This window comes from Gobio gobio, assembly GCF_949357685.1.
Source record: "Gobio gobio genome assembly, chromosome: 11".
Classification (NCBI taxonomy): Eukaryota; Metazoa; Chordata; class Actinopteri; order Cypriniformes; family Gobionidae; genus Gobio; species Gobio gobio.
Window position 1 is genome coordinate 9374410 of NC_137104.1, and position 21650 is coordinate 9396059.

Genomic DNA, 21650 nt, shown 5'->3' on the forward strand with positions numbered 1-21650 from the left:
CAGGATAATGTGCTCTGCCACAAAGCAAAAACGGTTCAGGAATGGTTTGAGGAGCACAACAATGAGTTTGAGGTGTTGACTTGGCCTCCAAATTCCCCAGATCTCAATCCAATCGAGCATCTGTGGGATGTGCTGAACAAAAAGTCCAATCCATGGAGGCCCCACCTCAAAACTGATTGGACTTAAAGAACCTGCTGCTAACGTTAAAGGGTTAGTTCACCCAAAAATGAAAATTCTGTCATTAATTACTTACCCTCATGTCGTTCGACACCTGTAAGACCTCTGTTCGTCTTCGGAACACAAATGAAGATATTTTAGTGTAAATCTGATGGCTCTGAAAGGCCTCCATTGGCACAATGCACGGTTCACTCTCAAGACCCTTAAAAGGTACTAAAGACGTCGTTACAAAGTCCATCTCACTACAGTGGTTCTACAATAACTTTATGAATCGTCGAGAATAGTTTTTGTGGGCAAAAAAACCCTAAATAATGACTTATATAGTGATGACGATTTCAAAACACGGCCTCACTGATTCATAACTCTTCGAAGCTTCATGAAGCTGTGTTTTGAAATCGTCATCACTATATAAGTCGTTATTTAGGGTTTTTTTGCACAGAAAAACTATTCTCGCCGATTCATAAAGTTATTGTAGAACCATTGTAGCGAGATGGACTTTGTAACGACGTCTTTAGTACCTTTTAAGGGTCTTGAGAGTGTAAAGTGCCATTGTGCCAATGGAGGCCTTTCAGAGCGATCAGATTTCAACTAAAATATCTTCATTTGTGTTCAGAAGACGAACGGAGGTCTTATGGGTATCGAACGACATGAGGGTAAGTAATTGATGACAGAATTTTCATTTTTGGGTGAACTAACCCTTTAATGCCAGATACCACAGCACACCTTCAAGGGTCTAGTGGAGTCCATGCCTTGATGGGTAAGGGCTGCTTTGGCAGCAAAAGGGGACCAACACAATGTTAGGTCATAATGTTATGCCTGATCGGCGTGTGTATATATGGTGGGACCAGAGACACTATTGACAGAAAATGTAATCAACAAAAATCCTAATTACTGAGCCCTGATTAGGCACCAACAATGTTTTCCAACTCGAACAGGCAAAATAAATGTGAAGGTAATCAGTGAATCAAGTGCATCATGATCAGATCGGAAGCAAATTACATCTGAATATATACCATTTACGTGGGTTGGGGGGTAAAGGGAAAAGAACCAGAGCTTGATTTTTAATCGAGTAAGTGGTCACTTGTTTTTGTCCCATTGTTATTTTATTTAATAATGAGAATATTTGATTTGGAACGAGAAAAAGGGTCTTTTGTCTCATCAGACGTGGTGTCGATGGAATTGGGTATAATCTAAGGTTCGTATTGTTCCACTTGTATAAATACAGCCCTCAGAAAGTAACAAGAGACCCTGTTCTGTCGCTTATCTTTCACACCCTCATGCCTGCTCGCAGCTCAGACTCTGCAGCCTTCATTGATTATTCCATTAAGAAAGGAAGTGCAGGGGGAGGATGGGGGGCAAATAAGAGGTTGCACTGCCACTAACCTTCTCAAAAAACTGCTGCTTTTGAGTGCAGTGCATTCTGAGCATGTACATGCTCCACAAGGACAGCCTAGACCTTCGCTTTGATGACTCAATGTGGTTGAGTTTTGCGCATCAGGTGGAAGCAGACAGCAGTTCTTTCCCAAGAACAACCTTTTTCCAGGCTTAAACTCTGGATCTTCTGATCCGTCTTCAGACGTTGAAAACGTTCTTCAGCTCAATGCTTGGCACGAAACAAACGCCATCTGGATGCATCCAAAGGGATGGATCAAACTCTCTCTGTGAATTTGCACGGAAGTATTCCCTGCTGTTTCACAAAGGCTTAACGTCTCGCTGAACAATGAGTCGGATGGGATAAAGGTCAGAACAGGAGAACTGGAAGGTGAAACGTGGTTTGGAGGCCTGACGACTTGCTCTTTGGAATGATTCAGGTAGATCTCCTCACCCCCTGCGGTGTCACAACACTTAGTGAAACGAACTCCCCTGGCAGTTGCCAAAGCTGGTTCAGCCCACCTCTATTAGAGGCTAAACAGGATTTGCTAATTACCGCAGATAACAACCACAGTGATATGACTGATTGGGGTAGACAGGTTTGGTTGAAAGGAGGCTGCTGGGGTTAGACGTTTAACACCTAGCAACAGTACTTGCTTGATTTTTAATGTGAATGTGTTCATTTGTGTGCTTCTGCTACGGAGACCTCACACATACAGCTGGATATATGATGCCGATACCATCAGGCTGGTTTCTCTTTTTGCAGAAATTTCTTCAAACACTGATTTCCTGAGGACTCGTGTTTAAAAATAGCTCACCCAAAACACAATTTTTTTTTCATTGTACATTATGTATACGTACACCACCACCAGTATGGGTTTATTTTATTTATTTATTTTTTAAAGAAAATGAGACTTGCATTCAGCAAAAGTGCATTAAATTGACAAAAAATGACAGTAAGAATAGGCAAAAATATATACATTTCAAATAAATGCTTTTTTTCCCCTATTTATCAAATAATACTTAAATAAAAACACCTCAGTTTCCACAAAAATATTAAGCAGCACAACTGAGTTCAACATTGATGATAATAATAAATGTTTCTTGAGCAGCAAATCATCATATTAGAATGATTTCTGAAGGATCATGTGACACTGAAGACTGGAGTAATGATGCTGAAAATTCAGCTTTGATCACAGGAATTATATTTGAAAATATATAATAAATTAGAAAATAAATTGTAAATACACGTAAAATAATGTATTATTTCAAAATATTTCAGTTTTTACTGTATTCTCTAATAGCCTTTGTAAGCATACGCTACTTCTTTCGAAAACATTAAAATCTTAATGAATAAAACAACATTTAATTGATTTATTATTATAAAAAAAGTTGCGTGTATTTATTATATACATACAGCAGAGGCCAAAAGTGATATCCGGAGGCGATATTTGTTTTTAATGACCCAAAAGTTCCAATTAAACCATTAAAATATAAAATAGGAAAACATTTTAAATATGAAGGAAGGTAAAAAAACTAAACTTGGTTAAAGTATTTATCTGACAAAATTATATGGCAAAAAAAAAAAAGCCAAGTGACAGGTTTAATTTTACAATGCAAATAAAAATAATGCATAGAAAACAAAAAGCTTGCAGGAAAAAGCATACACTGACTACAACATAAATCGGTTAATATTAACATTTCATTGGCTCTCTCGTTTTGGCATGTGTTCATAATTTCTTTGTATGATAGCCTGGCCAAAAATTATGTCCGCACAATTTGGCATGTTTCATTGTGTTATCATAAAGAAAAAAACGGACTCCAAGCACAGCTATTCAAAATGCTTACAATTTTTTTTATAATATTTGAATAAAGGGCGATGTCGTCAATTTTCCTAGACCCGACATCACTGTTGGCCACTATTGCACATATTTGTAAATAAAATAATATCTCTTTAAGTAAGTTATTTGTAAATAAAATAATATCTCTTTAAGTAAGTTAATATTTGTAAATAAACTAATATCTCTTTAAGTAAGTAAGTAAACGATTTTTAACGGAAAATTATATTTTAAATGAGTTTCAACCAGGTTTCAGGTCAGGACATAGTACTGTAACAGCGACCGAGCTGGTCACGAACGATATTATTATTAAATCTTTAGATAATAGTCGACACTGTGCTGCTCTGTTTGTTGATCTCTCAAAAGCCTTTGATTCTGTAGATCACAACATTTTGTTGGATAGACTTGCGTAGGCTTTAGCAAAGTGAGTATAAATTGGTTCAATAATTATTTATCAGAAAGAACAGTGTGTCTCAGTCGAAAATTTCACTTCTATACATTTAAAAATGAATAAAGGTGTCCCACAGGGATCAATCTTAGCACCAGTTTTATTTCCAATATATATTAATGACCTAGGTAATGAGATAACTACAGCTAAACTACATTGATACGCTGATGATACAATTATTTATACAGTAGCACAGTCCATGAATAAAGCCATAGAGCTATTACAAGATTCCTTTCAGGTATTGCAATATACATTGTTAAAATTAAACTTGGTTATAAATACTAAAAAAAATATATATATATATATATTTACTTTACCCGTTACTTTATATATACTTTACATTTACTTTATATATAGAGAACTTTACCCGTTCTCGTACTAAAATTGTGATTCCACCTATTTTAACCTTAGAAGGGGATTGTATAGAAAAAGTTAACAACTATAAATCCCTGGGTATATGGCTTGATGAAAGGTTGAGTTTTAATATTCATATTGAAAATCTCTTAAAAAAGCTCACACCTAAATTGGGGTTTCTTTTTCGTTTAAAGAAATGTTTTCCCTTTGAAGCTAAAAAGAGAATCATTCAAAGTTGTTTCCTCGGTGTGCTGGATTATGTTGATGTGATCTATATGCATGCAAACCTATCTCCACTAAAAATTCATGCTGCAATACGCTTTGTGACTGGTGTTCCTACACGTACCCATCATTGTACTTTGTATGAGCTGGTTGGTTGGCCCTCCTTGTATCAGAGGAGAAAAATGCATTTGCTGCTGTTTACTGCTAAGGCTCTATTAGGCAAATTGCCTCCATACATCTGTAGTCTTTTATCATACTGTACTTGTACTTATAAAACCAGATCATCCTCAAAATTACTTTTAATTGTGCCTAGATCGTACTCTGAATTGGGCAAAACTGCCTTTTTCTCTTATGCTCCTAGGCTATGGAATGAAATGCAGAGTATTTTGATGCTAGAAGTGCTCCCATCTTTAAATATTCTTAGAAACCTTTTGGAGGTTTATTTACTTAATTTACTCAATTTTATATTTTTTTAGCAATTATTAAGAATTGTAATTGTATGAGTGCTGGACAGAACTTTTTGTATTTTGTACTTCTCGTTTTGTGTGTCTTTTGTATTTATTTTATTTTGTTGTGATTACTCTGTGCTGCCATTTCGGCCAGGACTCCCTGGTAGAAGAGATTTACATCTCAATGGGACAATCTCCTGGTTAAATAAAGGTTAAATAAAATAAATACAGTTAAAGAGTAGCTTACAGTGATTCAGTGGCGACGACTCTCTCAGCCAAACCATAGAGCGCATCACTAGCCGTCAGGATCACCAGCTGACTGAGATGAGGACTGGGGACCTTCTCCTTCCTTTCCTCAGGAGACGCATGAGGACCTGCGCTCTCCCCTCCAGCCTCCTGCAGAAACAACAACAAACATTCAGACTCATCCTCTCCGAATGAAGGTAACAGAACTGAAATTATTCCTCCAATGAATACGGTGTTCAGTAAAAATACTGTCAGTATTCCAAGGAACTGTGAATTTATTAAACAAACAAAATGAACAGAGGTTTAATAAGACGCTTGGCATGCTTTGATTTCAAATTCAGAAATTTGCACATGAAGTATTGGAACCTACTAGCTGCTGTTTTTCAACCAAGAATCACAACAAATCTCAACATAATTATCCAGAAAAAACACTTGTGTAAAGGAAAAAGCAATCCTTTGAAATACTGACAGCTGGACATAAACAAAATGTTCTTCCAACAATATTTTGCACATTAAGTAAGTCAAAGCCGCTTTTAGTTACCAGAAAGTGGATAACTACCTCAGAGGTTTAGAGTTAGAATAAAAGTAATGAGTAAATGAGCTGTAAAATGAGACCAAACACAGCATAAAAAAAAAGGAATTTAATAAGGAACTGCGAGTTCTGCCACCAAATGCAAATGCTTTGTTTCAGGATATGTAAATCAGGATTGCACACGCTTCTGATTTCCCATCATCCTGTACCTGCAAGTGAGGGTTGCAAGGTGAAACGTACTTATTCCTTAACCATATTCAAGAGCGCTTTGCACCAAATGACACAGCCCTACACACTCACCAAGAGAGCCATCAAAACCCAAAATGAACCGTCGTGCTGCGCATTTATTCACATTCGCTTTAAAGGTGGGGTAAGTGGTATTTTGATTTAGAAAAGTGTCTCGGGCCGAGTATGAAAACAAACTTATAGCCAATCAGCAGTAAGGGGCGTGTCTACTGATGATGGTGATAAGAGAGCGCTCAGTGCACGTCAATATTCAAAACACACAACACAGGACGGACTATTAGCCGAGCCACGACAGAAAGAGAGAGATGGCAGATAAAAAACATGTGGAAGATGTGTGTGGAACAAAAGAAGGCTTATGATTAGGCAAGAAGCGCTGGAGAGAACTCAAGGAGCGCTAAGGTCGCTATTTCTTCTCGATAGGCGAGTAACATTGATTTTGTTTCATTTAATATATGCTGGCTTTTGCTTGAACGTGTCATGTTTGCTTGCTTGTCCATTTGCGATCGTATTGTCGTTCACTTCAGCGATGATAAGACCCATTCATTTAATAATAATTATAATTTGTTACATTTATATAGCACTTTTCTAGGCACTCAAAGCGCTTTGCATACAGAAGGGGGGAATCTCCTCAACCACCACCAATGTGCAGCGCCACCTGGATGATGCGACGGCAGCCATATTGCGACAGAACGCCCACCACACACCAGCTGATTGGTGGAGAGGAGACAGAGTGATGAAGCCAATCATATATTTGGGGAAGATTAGGAGGCCATGCTGGAGAGGGGCCAATGGGCAAATTTGGCCAGGATGCCGGGGTTACACCCCTACTCTTTATCGAAGGACATCCTGGGATTTTTATTGACCACAGAGAGTCAGGACCTCGGTTTAACGTCTCATCCGAAGGACGGTGCTTGTTACAGTATAGTGTCCCAATCACTATACTGGGGTGTTAGGACCCACACAGACCACAGGGTGAGTGCCCCCTGCTGGCCTCACTAACACCTCTACCAGCAGCTACCTGGTTTTCCCAGTTGGTCTCCCATCCAGGTACTAACCAGGCTCAGCCCTGCTTAGCTTCAGTGGGAAACCAGTCTTGGGCTGCAGGGTGATTTCCACACTGTATAAGCCTGGAGCATCTAAACCTCCTCGCTGTCTGTTTCAAGCGTCAACTCCCAAAGTGTGTCCGAAAAGTACGATAATAAACTCCTAATATATGTTTGTTTCCTTTGTTTCCTCTTTTCATGATCGATATAACCCTCTAATCCCTAACCCTATAATGTGTGGGGTGGAGCTATCAAAAGAGGGGCGTGTTTGTTTTGGTGATTTGAAATCAACATCGGTTACCAGAAAACACTTACCCCAACTAACTCTAATCCCATTAAGATGTCACAGTAACACAAATACCATATAATAAAACTGAAGTAATTTAATTTAAAGGGGTGTTGATAATGATTTCACTTTTTTAACTTTAGTTAGTGTGTAATGTTGCTGTTTGAGCATAAACAACATCTGCAAAGTTATGACGCTCAACGTTTAAAGCAAAGGGAGATATTTTCTTTTAAAGAAATAGTTTTTTATGGACTACAACAAACGGCTGGTACGGACTACACAAGCTTCCTCCCAGGTAAGTGACATCACTAACCCTGAAATCTACATAAATCCTGCCCCCGGAAACACGTAACAAATGGGGTGAGGCTATGTTGAGAATTTATATCATGACACAATATACTAATCAATGACTTGAAGATTGTTAACGCCACATCAGCTAACCATTCAGGAACATCTTGTTGCATTCTACATGTTGTCACTTCTTCTTGAGTCTCTCCATCATTGTCCGACTCCAGTTTGAACATAAAAGGCTAAACAGTTTCATCGCCTGTCTGCATGAGGTTATCAGATATGCTAACTGGAGTTCTTGAACCTCCGGCCCATGAGCAGCAGCTCATTTACATTTAAAGGGACACACAAAAACTGCACGTTATTGCTCACCCTCATAAAAGTGATAATTTTAACATGCTATAAAAAAAATATCTGTGGGGTGTTTTGAGCTAAAACTTCACATACACGTGGGGACATCAGAGACTCTTTTATTTAGCCGGGGGGTGAAAACTTATTGAATTTGAAGATCAAGGTAAATTGTACTTAATTTGTCTTCCGGGAAAAAAGCAAATATCTTCTTTTGCTTTCAAAGGGCAGTACTAAATAAAATATATATATATATTTAAACAAAATAAGAAAATCTTTGAACAGGATGAAGAGGTCCACATTTTTCACCCCTGGCTCTTAATGCATGGTGTTTCCTTCTGAAGCATCAGTGAATGTTTCAACCTTTTTTAATAGTTGTGTTTGAGTCCCTCAATTGTGCTCAGTGTGAAAAGATGGATCTCAAAATCATACAGTCCCTGCTGGAGAGGGTTCAAATATGCAAAAAATGCTGGAAAATAAATAAATTGGCAGGACCTGGAGGAATTTTCTGAAGAACGTTGGGCAGTTTAACTGCTCAAGACAAACAAGGGACTCATGAACAACCATCAGACTATTTGTAAACATTTTTTTTTATCTAAAATATCTTATTCAGGACATTACTAAATAAAAAAGAACACATTTTGTATGATCCTTCTAATGTTGTTAAAATGATTCACATTTTCACTGCTTCTGCAAGCGGTTCACATACTTTTTCTTGCAACTGTATATAAAACTAACAACATGACAAAAGCACATACCACAATTACTCAAATTTAAACTAAAATTAACATAATTAAAATATAAAAATAAAAGATATTAACAAACCAATAATAAAATAAATCAAGCTGAATCAATTAATGCTCACTATGGAAAGTACCAGTGTTTTTTCAACAAAAAATTGCAAACAATTCAGAGTAGGCCAAAAAACTATCTGTTCTAAAGTGTGGGTGTTTGAAAACAGCTCACATGAACCTGTGGAATCACCTCACAAAACATGAAAATTGGTTTGGGATATCACAACAGTACAATGGGATTTGATCTGTGTCACTCCATCATTAATATTCAAAGCCTTATTTCCCAAAATCCTTACAGAGACCAATTCAGGTCATATGTGATTACCGCTGAAGAGCTGCCTTTGCGGATGTGTGTATTAAAGTCTACATGAATTAATCATATAGCTTGATTTGGTACAAGTGTAGACATCTCCCTGTAGAATTAAAAAGAGATCCAATCCAGTCTGCATGCGTCGCTTACAGATTTAGAAGAGCATTTAATATATGTGTGGGTGGGAAAAAGAAAATCCTACATTGTTCTCAGTAAGATTCTGGAAAAATAAATGAAAACTTCTTTTCAGCAAGGATGTATTAAATTGATCAAAAGTGATAGTAGACAAAACTATATAGTAGAAAAAAAGTATTTTTTCATCAAAGAATCCTGAAAGAAATGCATCTCGGTTTTTTAAACATTGATAATAATTCGAAATGTTACTTATTCAGCAAATCATCACATTAGAATGATTTCTGAAGGATCATGTGACACTGAAGACTGGAGTAATGATGCTGAAAATTCAGCTTTGATCACACAAATAAATTACATTACAATAGAAAATAATAATTGTAAATTGTAATAATATTTAACAATATTACCGATTTATAATAACTGCTGCCTTGGTTCACAAACATTAAAACATCTCACTAACCCCGAACATAAGCATTGACAGTTTTCACTTTTCTTTCCAGAGAACAATATAATAATATAAACGCATGGAGAGCAAAAGGCAGGTGATTCAGCATCAATGAATTCTGACCAGAGTCTATTAACTGTCCCTACACTTTAGTGTAAACATGAAAGATTCTGAGGTCATTTCCTGGCCACCAATTTCACCATGTTCAAAGCTCAAAGCAATATTGATCTTTTTGTCCAGTGTAATATATTCTGAACAATTATATGGCCACTATATGACATTCATCCTTTCAATGAGGTCAGAACAAATATCTTCCAAAAGCATATTTATGTTGAAGGATGCAAGATAAATATTTAATCGGATTGTACTATACATAAAAACACTGTCCATAGTAATCATTCAGTCCATGAAATGACCTTTAAAAGACCATAACCCAAGGGCATGTGTAGTACATGACGTCTGATGAAATGTGAAACGAAATGCCAGCTAGAGAGACATCTTAAGCGTACACATAAAACAGTAAAAGTGATCAGCCCCCTCTGACTGAATCACGCTTCTGTTTACACCATTTAGTCAAAGTGCACTAATTTGGCTTCTAGCACTAATCGACAGTACGAACTAATAAAGAGTCTTAATAAATGTTGAAAACTGCAGGGAAAACTAAATGGAGCCTCCAAGACACCTGCAGGGAGACAATTTGTCTTCAAGCGAGCCAAAGTGTAAAGCCAAAGCTACTTAAAAACAACAATGCTAAATGTCCTGGAGTGGCCAATTCAGAGTCCAGGTCTCAGTCCAGTTGAGGATTTATAGGCGGACTTGAGGAAGGGGAAAAAAAATCTGGATCTTCATGAAACCTGCTGAGCTTCAGCAGTTCTGATCAAAAGAATGAAGAGAAATTACAGTATCCAGATGTGCAAAGCTGAGAGAGACGTATGCTGCGTCCAAACCGCATACTATATAGTATGTGCTACACTTGGTTTGAAACTTTCTTCATGACTGGTAAGATAGTACATTCTAGTATGAATGTGTGTAGTATGCAGGGCTTGACATTAACATCCGCCAACCTGCCAAATGTGGGTGGATTTCAGCAGTGGCGTGTAACGTAGTCAATCAGATTAGCCACTTTTGAAGGTTGAATTTTATATATACTTTTTTTCAATTGTAGTCTTTTAAAAAGGCATCTGAAATAATAAGCGAAGTGCCATGTAATGTTGCTACACAAATACTGAAATATCTGAAATGCTTCCAATCCAATCCTCATTTTCCACAGAATAGATACACGATACCAGCTCTCTCTCTCTCTCTCTCTCTCTCTCTCTCTCTCTCTCTCTCTCAAACCCGCCTCTCCTCACTCACACATGTTGGTGTTACAGGGCTTGAATTTCGAAGTGGGATTGCACGAATTGCGCATAATTTTACTCATTCCTGCAGATTTTGTGCTCACACCCAAAGTGCACGCACATAAAGCCACCTCTGAGCACAAAATGTAGTTCTTTTTCGCTGCTTATTGCGCTTAAACAGTCAAATACACACTAAATAATGTCAAAATATTTATGTAAACACAGTCAGTTATGTTTTAAGCAGGGCTCGACATTAACGCTTGTCCGCTTGTCCGGGACAAGTGGATTTTTTGAAGGGGCAAGTGAAAGAAAATTTGACTTGCCTGACGGACAAGTAGCCTGATAAAACGTCATTAACAAAAAATAACTAGCGAATCAACCAAATGCAAGAATGATTCTGCATTCATTACTGTAAGTGGCGATTGACAGTGAATGATAATAATGTATAATGACCTGACGATAACTAACATTGCACTGTCGACGCTCGCGCAGCCTCTCACAACAAATGTGCGCCGCTCACACAGAGAAACTCAGTTAACACACTGCCGTAAAAATGTAGAAATGTGGAGTTTATTTATATTTATAACATGATACAGTTGCAACATCACATTACCAAGAGTGTTGTTTTCCTGAATAACATCACGACTGAAAATGACACTGATTTCATATGACAGTTCCATAAACAATTATTAAAATTAAGTCACTTACATTTTAGATGCAATATTGACTGTTTTTGTTCTATTTCAGCAGCGAAAATAGTTCCAAAAGATCACAGCAGAACGCGTGTCACTGCAACAGCGTGTTTTGAATGAATCGATAGAATCAAAGATTCAATGAACTATTCGTAAACGATTGCCTCATTCTTGAATGAATCAGCGTTTGAACGAATCGACTCAATGACTCACTCATTCAGACGGTCACATGCTGCCACCTACTGGTGGTTTAGTTTCATCTTTCCAACATTTCTTATTTGTATTCAAAAAAATATTTAAAACAATCTCATAACAATATTTAATTCAGTTGTAATTTTGCAGTGTAAATTATTTAATTTGACTGGTAACAGCCAGTGTCGTCTTCTAATTTAATTTATTGATCCAATTTAAGAATATAAAAGTAAATCTGAATCATAGCATATATTTAACAAGATTAGGGGAAAAATGCCCTTTATAAAAGGTAAAAATATCACAAATATGCATATGTCAAAGCTGATTGAACACTGGTGAGAATATTGCTTCAGAATACATTTTATTTACAACACACACACAAATTGTTTTTTTTTTTTTGTTCGGACAAGCACATTTTTTACTCGGACAAGTGGATGACAGATTTACTTGTCCGAAGGACAAGCACGTGAACATGCTTAATGTCGAGCCCTGTTTTAAGAATGTAAACAGTTGAGAAAGAAAACGCATGTGTAACAGTATAATGGATCCGTGCATCAGGTCTTAAAGTGACAGCAGCCTAATATTCTTGCTGACAAATTATGAGATGATAACAAAATGTATATATTGCAGTTTTCCCCCATGGTATCAATGTCAAAATTGTGGCCAGTGAAAATGCTGAGTGGCTAGTAACTTTGGAAAACCACTAGCCACAGTGGCTGGTGAGCAAAAAAGTTAATGTCAAGCCCTGGACCTGAATGAAATTCGGACGTACTACATCTGCCATATTGTCAGTGTCACATGACCTACAGCGTCACCTGCGTTGCTTCACTTCTATTCACAAATGGATTTTCCTGTGGCCTCATGGGATTGTAAAGTGTTCATTGAAAGTGCAGAATCTCCCTGGAATTAGTAGGTCATCCAGTAGGGATGTGACGGTGAGGAAATTTTCCCACCGGTTAATTGATGTGTGACAACACCGGTAATACCGGTATCACCGGCGGAGGCTTTTAAATCACTAATTCTATCTAACCGAAAGTAACATGCACACGACCGCTCTGAACTGAAAACGCGCCAGTGCGCACACACCGTGAATGACAGCTCGTCTGTAAATGCGCGCTCTGTGAGGCCATGGGTGCGTCTCAATCAGTTCCCTAGTTCAGTAGTCAGGGCACTGATCAAGCATTGATCAGTCTATGATTGAGATGCACGCCATGAATGAATAACAGTTCTTCCACTTGTTTATACTCGACGCGCCCGCACGAGCGCGAGGGTACGCGTGGCAAAAATAAATGCGCGCAGTCAGCGTAGCGTGGAGGCTCGCACTGCCGAGCCAGGCGAAAGTAAACAATGCGCGCTCTGTGCGGCCGTGCACATTTTACGGTTTTGAATTAGCGCCAATTCGGCTGCGGGTTGCTTGAATTGTGGGTTCATTAGCCTATTATTTTTAATGAAAAACACAACAACAAAACAAATGACAAACTCCCTTAAATAGGCGCTTTTACGTTTCGCTTTGAAACCAAATCTTCCGCGATCATCTCCGTCAGCTCCTCACTCTTAAATCTGATGAATGACTCCTGCCGCTGCCGAGACTCACGGTCGGATCCTGCTTTATTAAGCAGATACGTTCAGTTTTTATTTGTATTGTCTGTTCTCTAACTGAACTAAATTATTTTATTACTATAAAAAAATCAAAAAGACGGTAGGCGGTGCCACGGTGGGCAAGTGATGTAACCGGTGTTGAGTCTGGACACCGGTAACACCGGCAACACCGACTATCGTAGCAAGCCTATCATCCATGTACTTTTCGCCAACTGTTTTACAAATATTATGAATCGGACATACTACTCTACTCACATACTGTTTTTCGCCTACTATATAGTATGGAAGCAGGCATATTCAGACACAGCGCTAGAGTATCCACACAGACTAAATATTGCATCTGCTGCAAACCAACTTGATACATCTGAAAATGTTGTGATTTTTTTTTTCTCCCTATTTGACATGAAATAATATTTTCTGTATTGATCAGGTGCCAAAATAAAGCCTGTAAGATTAAATGAAACACAAACTCCTGGGGAGGGGATACTTTTTATAGTCACTGAATATTCTTAAACTAGAAGCCCTTACATCCAGCACTCAGCCTCAGTCTGTTATCCCTGCCTGGAAATAATATAAAAGATGACAAAATGTAACCCTCAAACCAATCCAAGTCGCATCACACATTTTTCACCAACATAGTTTTCAGCCCAGCCAGTTCCCTGCAAGTAAAGACATGTAGTGATTGTGTCGCTACAAACTTGCAGAAAGTGCCAGTGCCATCGCCAGAACATATATAATTGCGGGGGGATTTCGTTTTCATAGGGGGGCACAAATTTTTATGATCTGAGAAACAGACTTTCACCAAAACAATCAACAAAAATTGTATATTAACACCAAAACATAGATAGTCCATCCTAAAAATTACAACAAAACCTTTGTATTATGCCTATATACTTTGTAAACACAAGGCACAAAAGCTTTTCAATTACTCCAACACAATTATAAAAACAATACATACCAAAGCAGAGGGTAAACAAACTCCAGGGAAAAGTCCAAGGAGATGCGCTTCCCATTTAAAAAGATTTCCACGATTTAACTTGTCACCGCACAACCTACACATCCTAACATAAACACTGCTGATAAATTATTTGCTAATAAAGCATCTACGTTCACAAAACCCTATTCGTTTGAACAGATTGCATACGGTCCGTGGGATATGGATTGGTAGAATGCGCGCAAAAGTGCTTCTTTTATAATTTGAATTTGAATTTATTTTATTTGATCAGGGACAATGCACAGAAAAAACATTAGTCTTAAAAAGAAGAGATGTCATGTGCCAGGTTATAGCAAAAAAAATGCTAATTTCCACCCGCAGTCCCTGGACAGGTAGATGTTATTGGCCCTACGTACAGAAGTTCATAAAACATATACAGAATAATACATAAAATCATTACTTCACTCACATCATAAAAACACACTCCACTTCAGGACTGACTGACTGACTGACTGACTGACTGACTGACTGACTGACTGACTGACTGACTGACTGACTGACTGACTGACTGACTGACTGACTGACTGACTGACTGACTGACTGACTGACTGACTGACTGACTGACTGACTGACTGACTGACTGACTGACTGACTGACTGACTGACTGACTGACTGACTGACTGACTGACTGACTGACTGACTGACTGACTGACTGACTGACTGACTGACTGACTGACTGACTGACTGACTGACTGACTGACTGACTGACTGACTGACTGACTGACTGACTGACTCACTCACTCACTCACTCACTCACTCACTCACTCACTCACTCACTCACTCACTCACTCACTCACTCACTCACTCACTCACTCACTCACTCACTCACTCACTCACTCACTCACTCACTCACTCACTCACTCACTCACTCACTCACTCACTCACTCACTCACTCACTCACTCACTCACTCACTCACTCACTCACTCACTCCTTGTCGATCTTCAGAGTGCACAAACAGATACGCACAGGATCGTTTGCCAAATATTTTTCACCAATGTGCTAATGTTACGGTGAAGCTATGGGCATTTTCTTTCGTCTAAAAGCAATTAGAAGCAGCAGCAGGCAGTGGTTTTAGTGACAAAATTTCACCCAAGTCTCAAGTCCGTGGCCAGGGGAAGGTAAGCATTGCCCAGCCTTATGCCGAGTTCAGACTGCACGATTTTCAAACTCGTCGGATCACTGCTCTATTCACACGGCATGACTATCTGTGTTTGCATTCAGTTGCTGCTGTGTTCACACTGCACGATGGATCGGCGACAGGGGGTTTCACATTATGAAAAATCACTGACAGCTCTGTCCCGTCCGCAAACTACGTTTCACAACCAAACACAAGCGAGAAGTGACGAGGAAACAACACGAGATCACACGTGCATCAGAAATTTGCGATCCAAGTTGTCTGTGCGCTGATTTACAGCGAAAAGGAGAAAAAAACATTATGGCGGAGGAAACGGTTGGAGACACAGGGAGCAATGATAGTGTCCTGAAAAGAGAGTTTGAGGTAAATAAATCATTTTGCACCGTGCTGCTGTTGCGGCTGGTCAAGCAAATGTTTGTGCTTTGTTTCTGTATGATAGAATTGTAAATATATCTATTAAAATACTGATATTCTGGTCCATAAGTCCTCCCCGAACCTCCCCATGCCCTGTATCTCACTCTCTCATTGGCTGCCGGTCATCGCCGATGTATTTATTCAGTCAGAGCACATTTCACACAGCAGGATGTTGAATCGCCGACAGGTCCAGATATTTAGCATGCCAAATATCTCACGGTCATCTGCGAGTCTCTCTGGTCGCGTCTTTGATCATTCACACCGCGTGATTGTCACTCACGTGCACGAGCACCGATTTGCCTATGATTTCGGGCATTTGTCTGTGATTTCGCAAAACCTGTCGGCGAGTCAAAATCGGGGCCAAAATCGGGCAGTGTGAACTCAGCATTACACGCACACTTCGCCTAATTTCTGATTCATATTTCTGACGATAATGTGATATTTAAATTAACCGTTGTAGAGAGCTCCTAGTAGCTAAATGCTGCTGAAGACATTTCGTTATGGAATAAGTGAATGGCCAAATCCACAAAAATAAGGTTTTTTCTTTCAACCGTAAATTTGCTGGATGACCAAATACGATTAGGGGGAACGTTGTGTCATCTGGGAGGGCACTACCCCCCCAAAGCTCCCCCTTGGTGACGGACCTGTAAAGCACACTCTGATTTGGGCCTTTTTTTCTCCTGCAGTTTTTCTAGTAGAGCAGTTTGATTTCCTTCAGCCTCATCTCGACACCATGATGCCTTCAGCCAAGAAGCCCTTCCTCCAGCAGTTTTACTCACAGGTCAGTTTCATCCCTCTATTTATGGCCCTGACCTTTCTAGTCACTCCTTTTGAGAGCCTTTTCCAGCCTTTTTTTGGGAGCCTTTTAAAATATGTAACTTCTGTTATAAGACTCAAAATGAGCTCTGCTGTCTGTATGATCGGTGTGGAGTGTTTTATGACGTAAATCACCTAATAATGCACTATAACGATATTAGATGATATGAGGTGTGATATACTACAGTGCCTTGTAGGAGTTTATTGCATTTGTGCTCTGTGATATGTTAACCTTCAATGCAACTGAAACAATCATAGAGCACCATTTCCTTGAGTGTTTTATTTTTTAAAGGGACACGAGAGACTGAAGCCAGCTGGAAGATCAAAGATCCAGCTTTTTGGCAATCAGACTAAATTATGTTTGGTGTAAGCCAAACACACCAGAAACATGCCATTGAATAATATACTGAATTACATACTTTATAAATGAAAGGTTTATACATTATACATTTAAATATTTTCTCTTTTGATTTGAAACCTGACGGACGCAGACCAAAATATACGATTATTCATAACAAATGTTAAGTCTGGCATAAGTGCAAAAACAGCTGCTTCACATTCAACAGTACAAAACAATAAAAGGAACAGAAGAAACATAATGTAAAATTACTTTCGATTGATTCAAACTGCCTACTTGGAACAGCAAACAGTGTTTACATGACACCTTTTAATTTTAGCATCCCACTCTGCGTGTTGATATTCCTCCATGCTACTTTATCGTTCTCACGTACAAATAATTTGCCTTGTGAAAGTATGTATATCTACATCCTGAGGTATAAAAGATACTGGCTGACACATTATAGATTTAGTTGCAGCGGTATATACAGTCATTCCATCCAGTGCTATTAGACGATAAAATGAATGCAAAATACAGGAAAGACCTGGAGGAAATCCCACAGGAAAACCTGATAGAGTCTGAAAGACACCTGCGACTAGGGAGAAGATTTGTTTTTCAGTAAGACAATGACCCCGAGCATCCAGCCAAAGCTACACAGCCAATGGTGTAAAAACACAACATTAATATTCTAGAGCTGCCAAGTCAGTTTGGATCGCAATTCAAATGAGAAAAAAGGCTTGTCACAAACTCAAATGTAGCCTTACTGAGCAATCTCAGTACAGAGAACAAAATGTATAGCAAGACTTGTTGTTGTACTCCTCCCTTGTAAATTGCATTGGATAAATGTAAATGCAGTCAAGCTTTCTGAATATGTATTAAGTAAGCAGATGCATCAAACAATCGCTAAATGGTATCTGAGGTTAACGCTATCCATTGAGATCAAATGTAATGAGGTTAAGATTAATATTCTGTTCCTGTTAGAATAAACATGAAAGAGGATAATGGGATTACTAGGTTTAATACCACGCATACATTGGAGATTAAAGATTAATAAACTCCCTTTGAGTTCTACTGCCATAAATTCTCTGAAGATACAAACTGACATTTCAAATGTGCTTAAAAATACCATTTCAGCCGTAAAATTCACTGCACATCAGAGGTGTTGAGCTGATAATGACCCATAGGATAAACAGCTCTGTGAGAAAGCTAATAGAAAAAAAATCTCCTTAATTGATAAATGTGTACAAATGAAAAGTCACTGCGCTATGAGGGCAGAAATTAGTCATTGTTAGTTACAATGGGATTCTGCAGGTAAGATCTGATGGTGACACTTGTGTGCCCTAGTCAAAATATGTTGTGTTACAATTTAAAAAGACTTTTCTATTTGGATATATTTAAAAAGCGATTTATTTCTGTGATGCAGTGCTGAATTTTCAGCATTACTCCAGTCTTCAGTGTCACATGATCCTTCAGAAATCATTCTAATATGATGATTTTCTGCTGGAGAAACATTTCTGATTATTGTCAATGTTGAAAACAGACTTATTTTTGTGAAGACTGATATTTTTCAGTATCTATGAAAAGAAAGTTTAAAAGAACAGCATTTATGTCAAATATAAATCTTCTGTAACATTATAAATATCTTTAGTGTCACTTTTGATTAATTTAACGCACCCTTGCTGTATGTCTTTCTTATGGAAGCTTGTTTCTGCCACTGAATATAACAATTTAAAAGATAATTGCGACTTTTATCTCAGAAATGTGACTTTCTCACAATTGCTAAAAATAAACGTACAATTGTGAGATATAAAGTCAGAATTTTTTTCTTAGAATTGTGAGAAACTCGCAATTGTGAGTTCTAAAGTCCAATTCTGAGGTAAAAAAAAAGGCGCAATTGCGTGTGATAAAGTCAGAATTGTCAGAAAAAAGTTTTATAACAATTATCAAGTAACATATAATTGTAATATACAATTATATCAGGTTTCTGGTTTAAATGTAATTGATTCATGTTAAACTGACTCAAAACCGTTATTCTTTGACATAACTTGATGTTTTCATATTGAAATAACATGTTTCAATTAAGTAACCCAATCAAACAAGACTTTCACTTCCCCTCATGCTTTGCAAAGGGGCTGAATTCGGACTAACGAATTCGGAGTAAATGTTTAAATAAAATGCTATTTGATGCATTTTTAACAAGATGAGAAAATGGAGAGACTTTTTAATGCTTAATGTTTTTTTATGTTGATATTTAAAAGTTTGTGTCATGTTAGTGTTTTTGGAAAATACTATTGTGGTGAAGTGTAGAGCATGTGCTTGGGGTGAGGACCTGCTAATAACAATAAAAGTTGTTTTAATAATAAAAAACAACTTCTTTGGGCATGCAATGGATGTAACAAAACCGTCTTCTGGCTAGCCAATAAGACATTGTAAAAGGTTTTGTAAATGTTGTAAAAATAGCATTTCACTGAATAAAAACAATCAATTAAACTGGATTGTTTTGGTTTGTTTTTTATATTCATTTTAGAAAAATTAAATTGAATAGTTTTGGACAAAATTAAGATTGTTAATATGAATTAACTAAATGGCATTGAATTAACCTTACGTAAAAAAACTTAAGTTTACTGAAATAAACAATGTTAATTAAATTCAACATAACCCAGTTATGTGGAACCTGTTGACATAAAAAAATTAAGTAAATCCAACGTATAATTTTTTTGAGTGATTGCACATCAAACTCTTTTATAAAGTTTTTTTTTTACTATATTACTATTTTAAATGATGGATATATTAATAACTGTGCACAGGAAGTACCTTTCATTTGGACACTTCCTGTAATAAAGAGGTTCACAGTAAATATCTTAAAGGTACACTATGTAACATTTGGCGATCTAGCAGTTAATAAACACAACTGAGTGCGTCTTGCGGAAGAACATTGTAGCCGGAGCTACTTCTCTCCGTTTATGTCTATGACGAGTCACGCAGGTACTGGGTTACTCCGCAGTGGTTGGAGTCCAACTCGGGGTCTCAATATATACATTTATTATAGGTGTTAGGGATGCACGGTATACCGGTACTGGGGAAATACCAGTATATATTTTATTTCAAACGGTACAATATCATGATTTTGCTAATTTCGGTAAATGCTGCTGTTCCGAAGCACTACCCAAACTGACGTGAAACCGGCAAATGTGGCAACACAGAACAAAATTAATACAGCAGTTTAATCTCACTCAACACGCACAAAGCTAATTAATAAAAGACAGGAGTAGACTTGAAATTTGGAATTACTGCTGAAGAATCATCAAACCTTGCCAAGCATCGGTCACTTGCCCATCCTGACTTGTACAAGACATTAAGAGATCGACAGGTGAGTGCATCGTTCAAACGATCTTTAATTTAGACATTTATTTTCTTTTAACACTGATCAACGCATATACATAATATCGTATTGTTTAAATATCATGAAATCTCCAGCGTTTGACCAATGACATTTAGATTTCATAGTATTTGCACGGATACTATTGCACTATTTACATTCGCGTAAGACATAGTGTTTATGTGAATATTCATTAAAGATGGACATTTTCAACATTATTTTGTGTGTATTTGACTGAGGAAAAACAACTTAATTTGGAATGCGCAAGCTCTTTAGTGTGTGTGTTGTTGGTATGAGCACAAAGGAAACGAAAGCGTTGAATCAGAACGCGCAGATTGCTTTTATAGTGCAGGTGCGATGTCATTTGAAGCCAGAATTATAGAGACGTGCAGTATTGCTGAAATTACTTGGTACAAGAACATTTTCAAATGAATGATTTGATGTGATCATCTTTGTTGATCAATTTAATAATAAACATTTGCGATAATTTCCCGCTTTATAAACCCCAAACTAGCCAGAGTGAGTAAAATTATAGGCAGTGTTGCCACAGTTACTTTGAAAAAGTAATCTGATTACCGATTACTCCTTTAAAAAGTAACGTAGTTACTTTAAGATTACTTGATTTTAAAAGTAACTAAATTAGATTACAAGTTACTTTATTAGTTACATTCAGCAGCTGCCGACAACACCCCTGCCGCCTCAACATAAAAATGACAACTGTTTTTGCCAACACTCACTTTATTGGAAGTGCATTTTTAACAGTAACGTCAACAATGTATCTCCTGACATTTTAAGTTGAAATTAAAAAATATTTCCTGAGGAAAAAAACATTTTAATAAAAAAAAAAAAAAAAAAGACAGTCTTTCTTGACTTCACTTAACATAAATACTCTCCCCGAGACGCAAGAAGAAAGCAAAAATATATATTTTTACTAAGGAAAATGACAAAAATAGTAACGCACAGTGACTTGGATAGGTTACTTTAATCTGATTACTGGTTTGGAAATAGTAACGCGTTAGATTATCCGTTACTGGAAAACGTAGTCAGATTAGAGGAATGCGTTACTAAGTAACACGTTACTGGCATCACTGATTATGGGCAATACCCTCGCCAAAATTCAGACCCTGTATGGTATCGATTTAATAACGGTACTTCGGTATTAGATTGTGATACCGTACCGAAGCCAAATTGTGGTATCGAGCCATCCTTAATAGGCGTA

The 21650-nt window shown here is 37.6% G+C and overlaps 1 protein-coding gene across 2 annotated transcripts in view; it reads right to left on the bottom strand.

Moving 5' to 3' along the window:
- Positions 1 to 21650, bottom strand: part of vps50 (VPS50 subunit of EARP/GARPII complex) — a 253418-nt gene that overhangs the window by 34637 nt on the left and 197131 nt on the right. For both annotated transcript variants that reach the window (XM_079829018.1, XM_079829017.1), the window contains one exon: positions 5107 to 5255. In XM_079829018.1, the coding sequence (XP_079685144.1) occupies positions 5107 to 5255 (149 nt within the window). The remainder of the gene's footprint in view (positions 1 to 5106; positions 5256 to 21650) is intronic.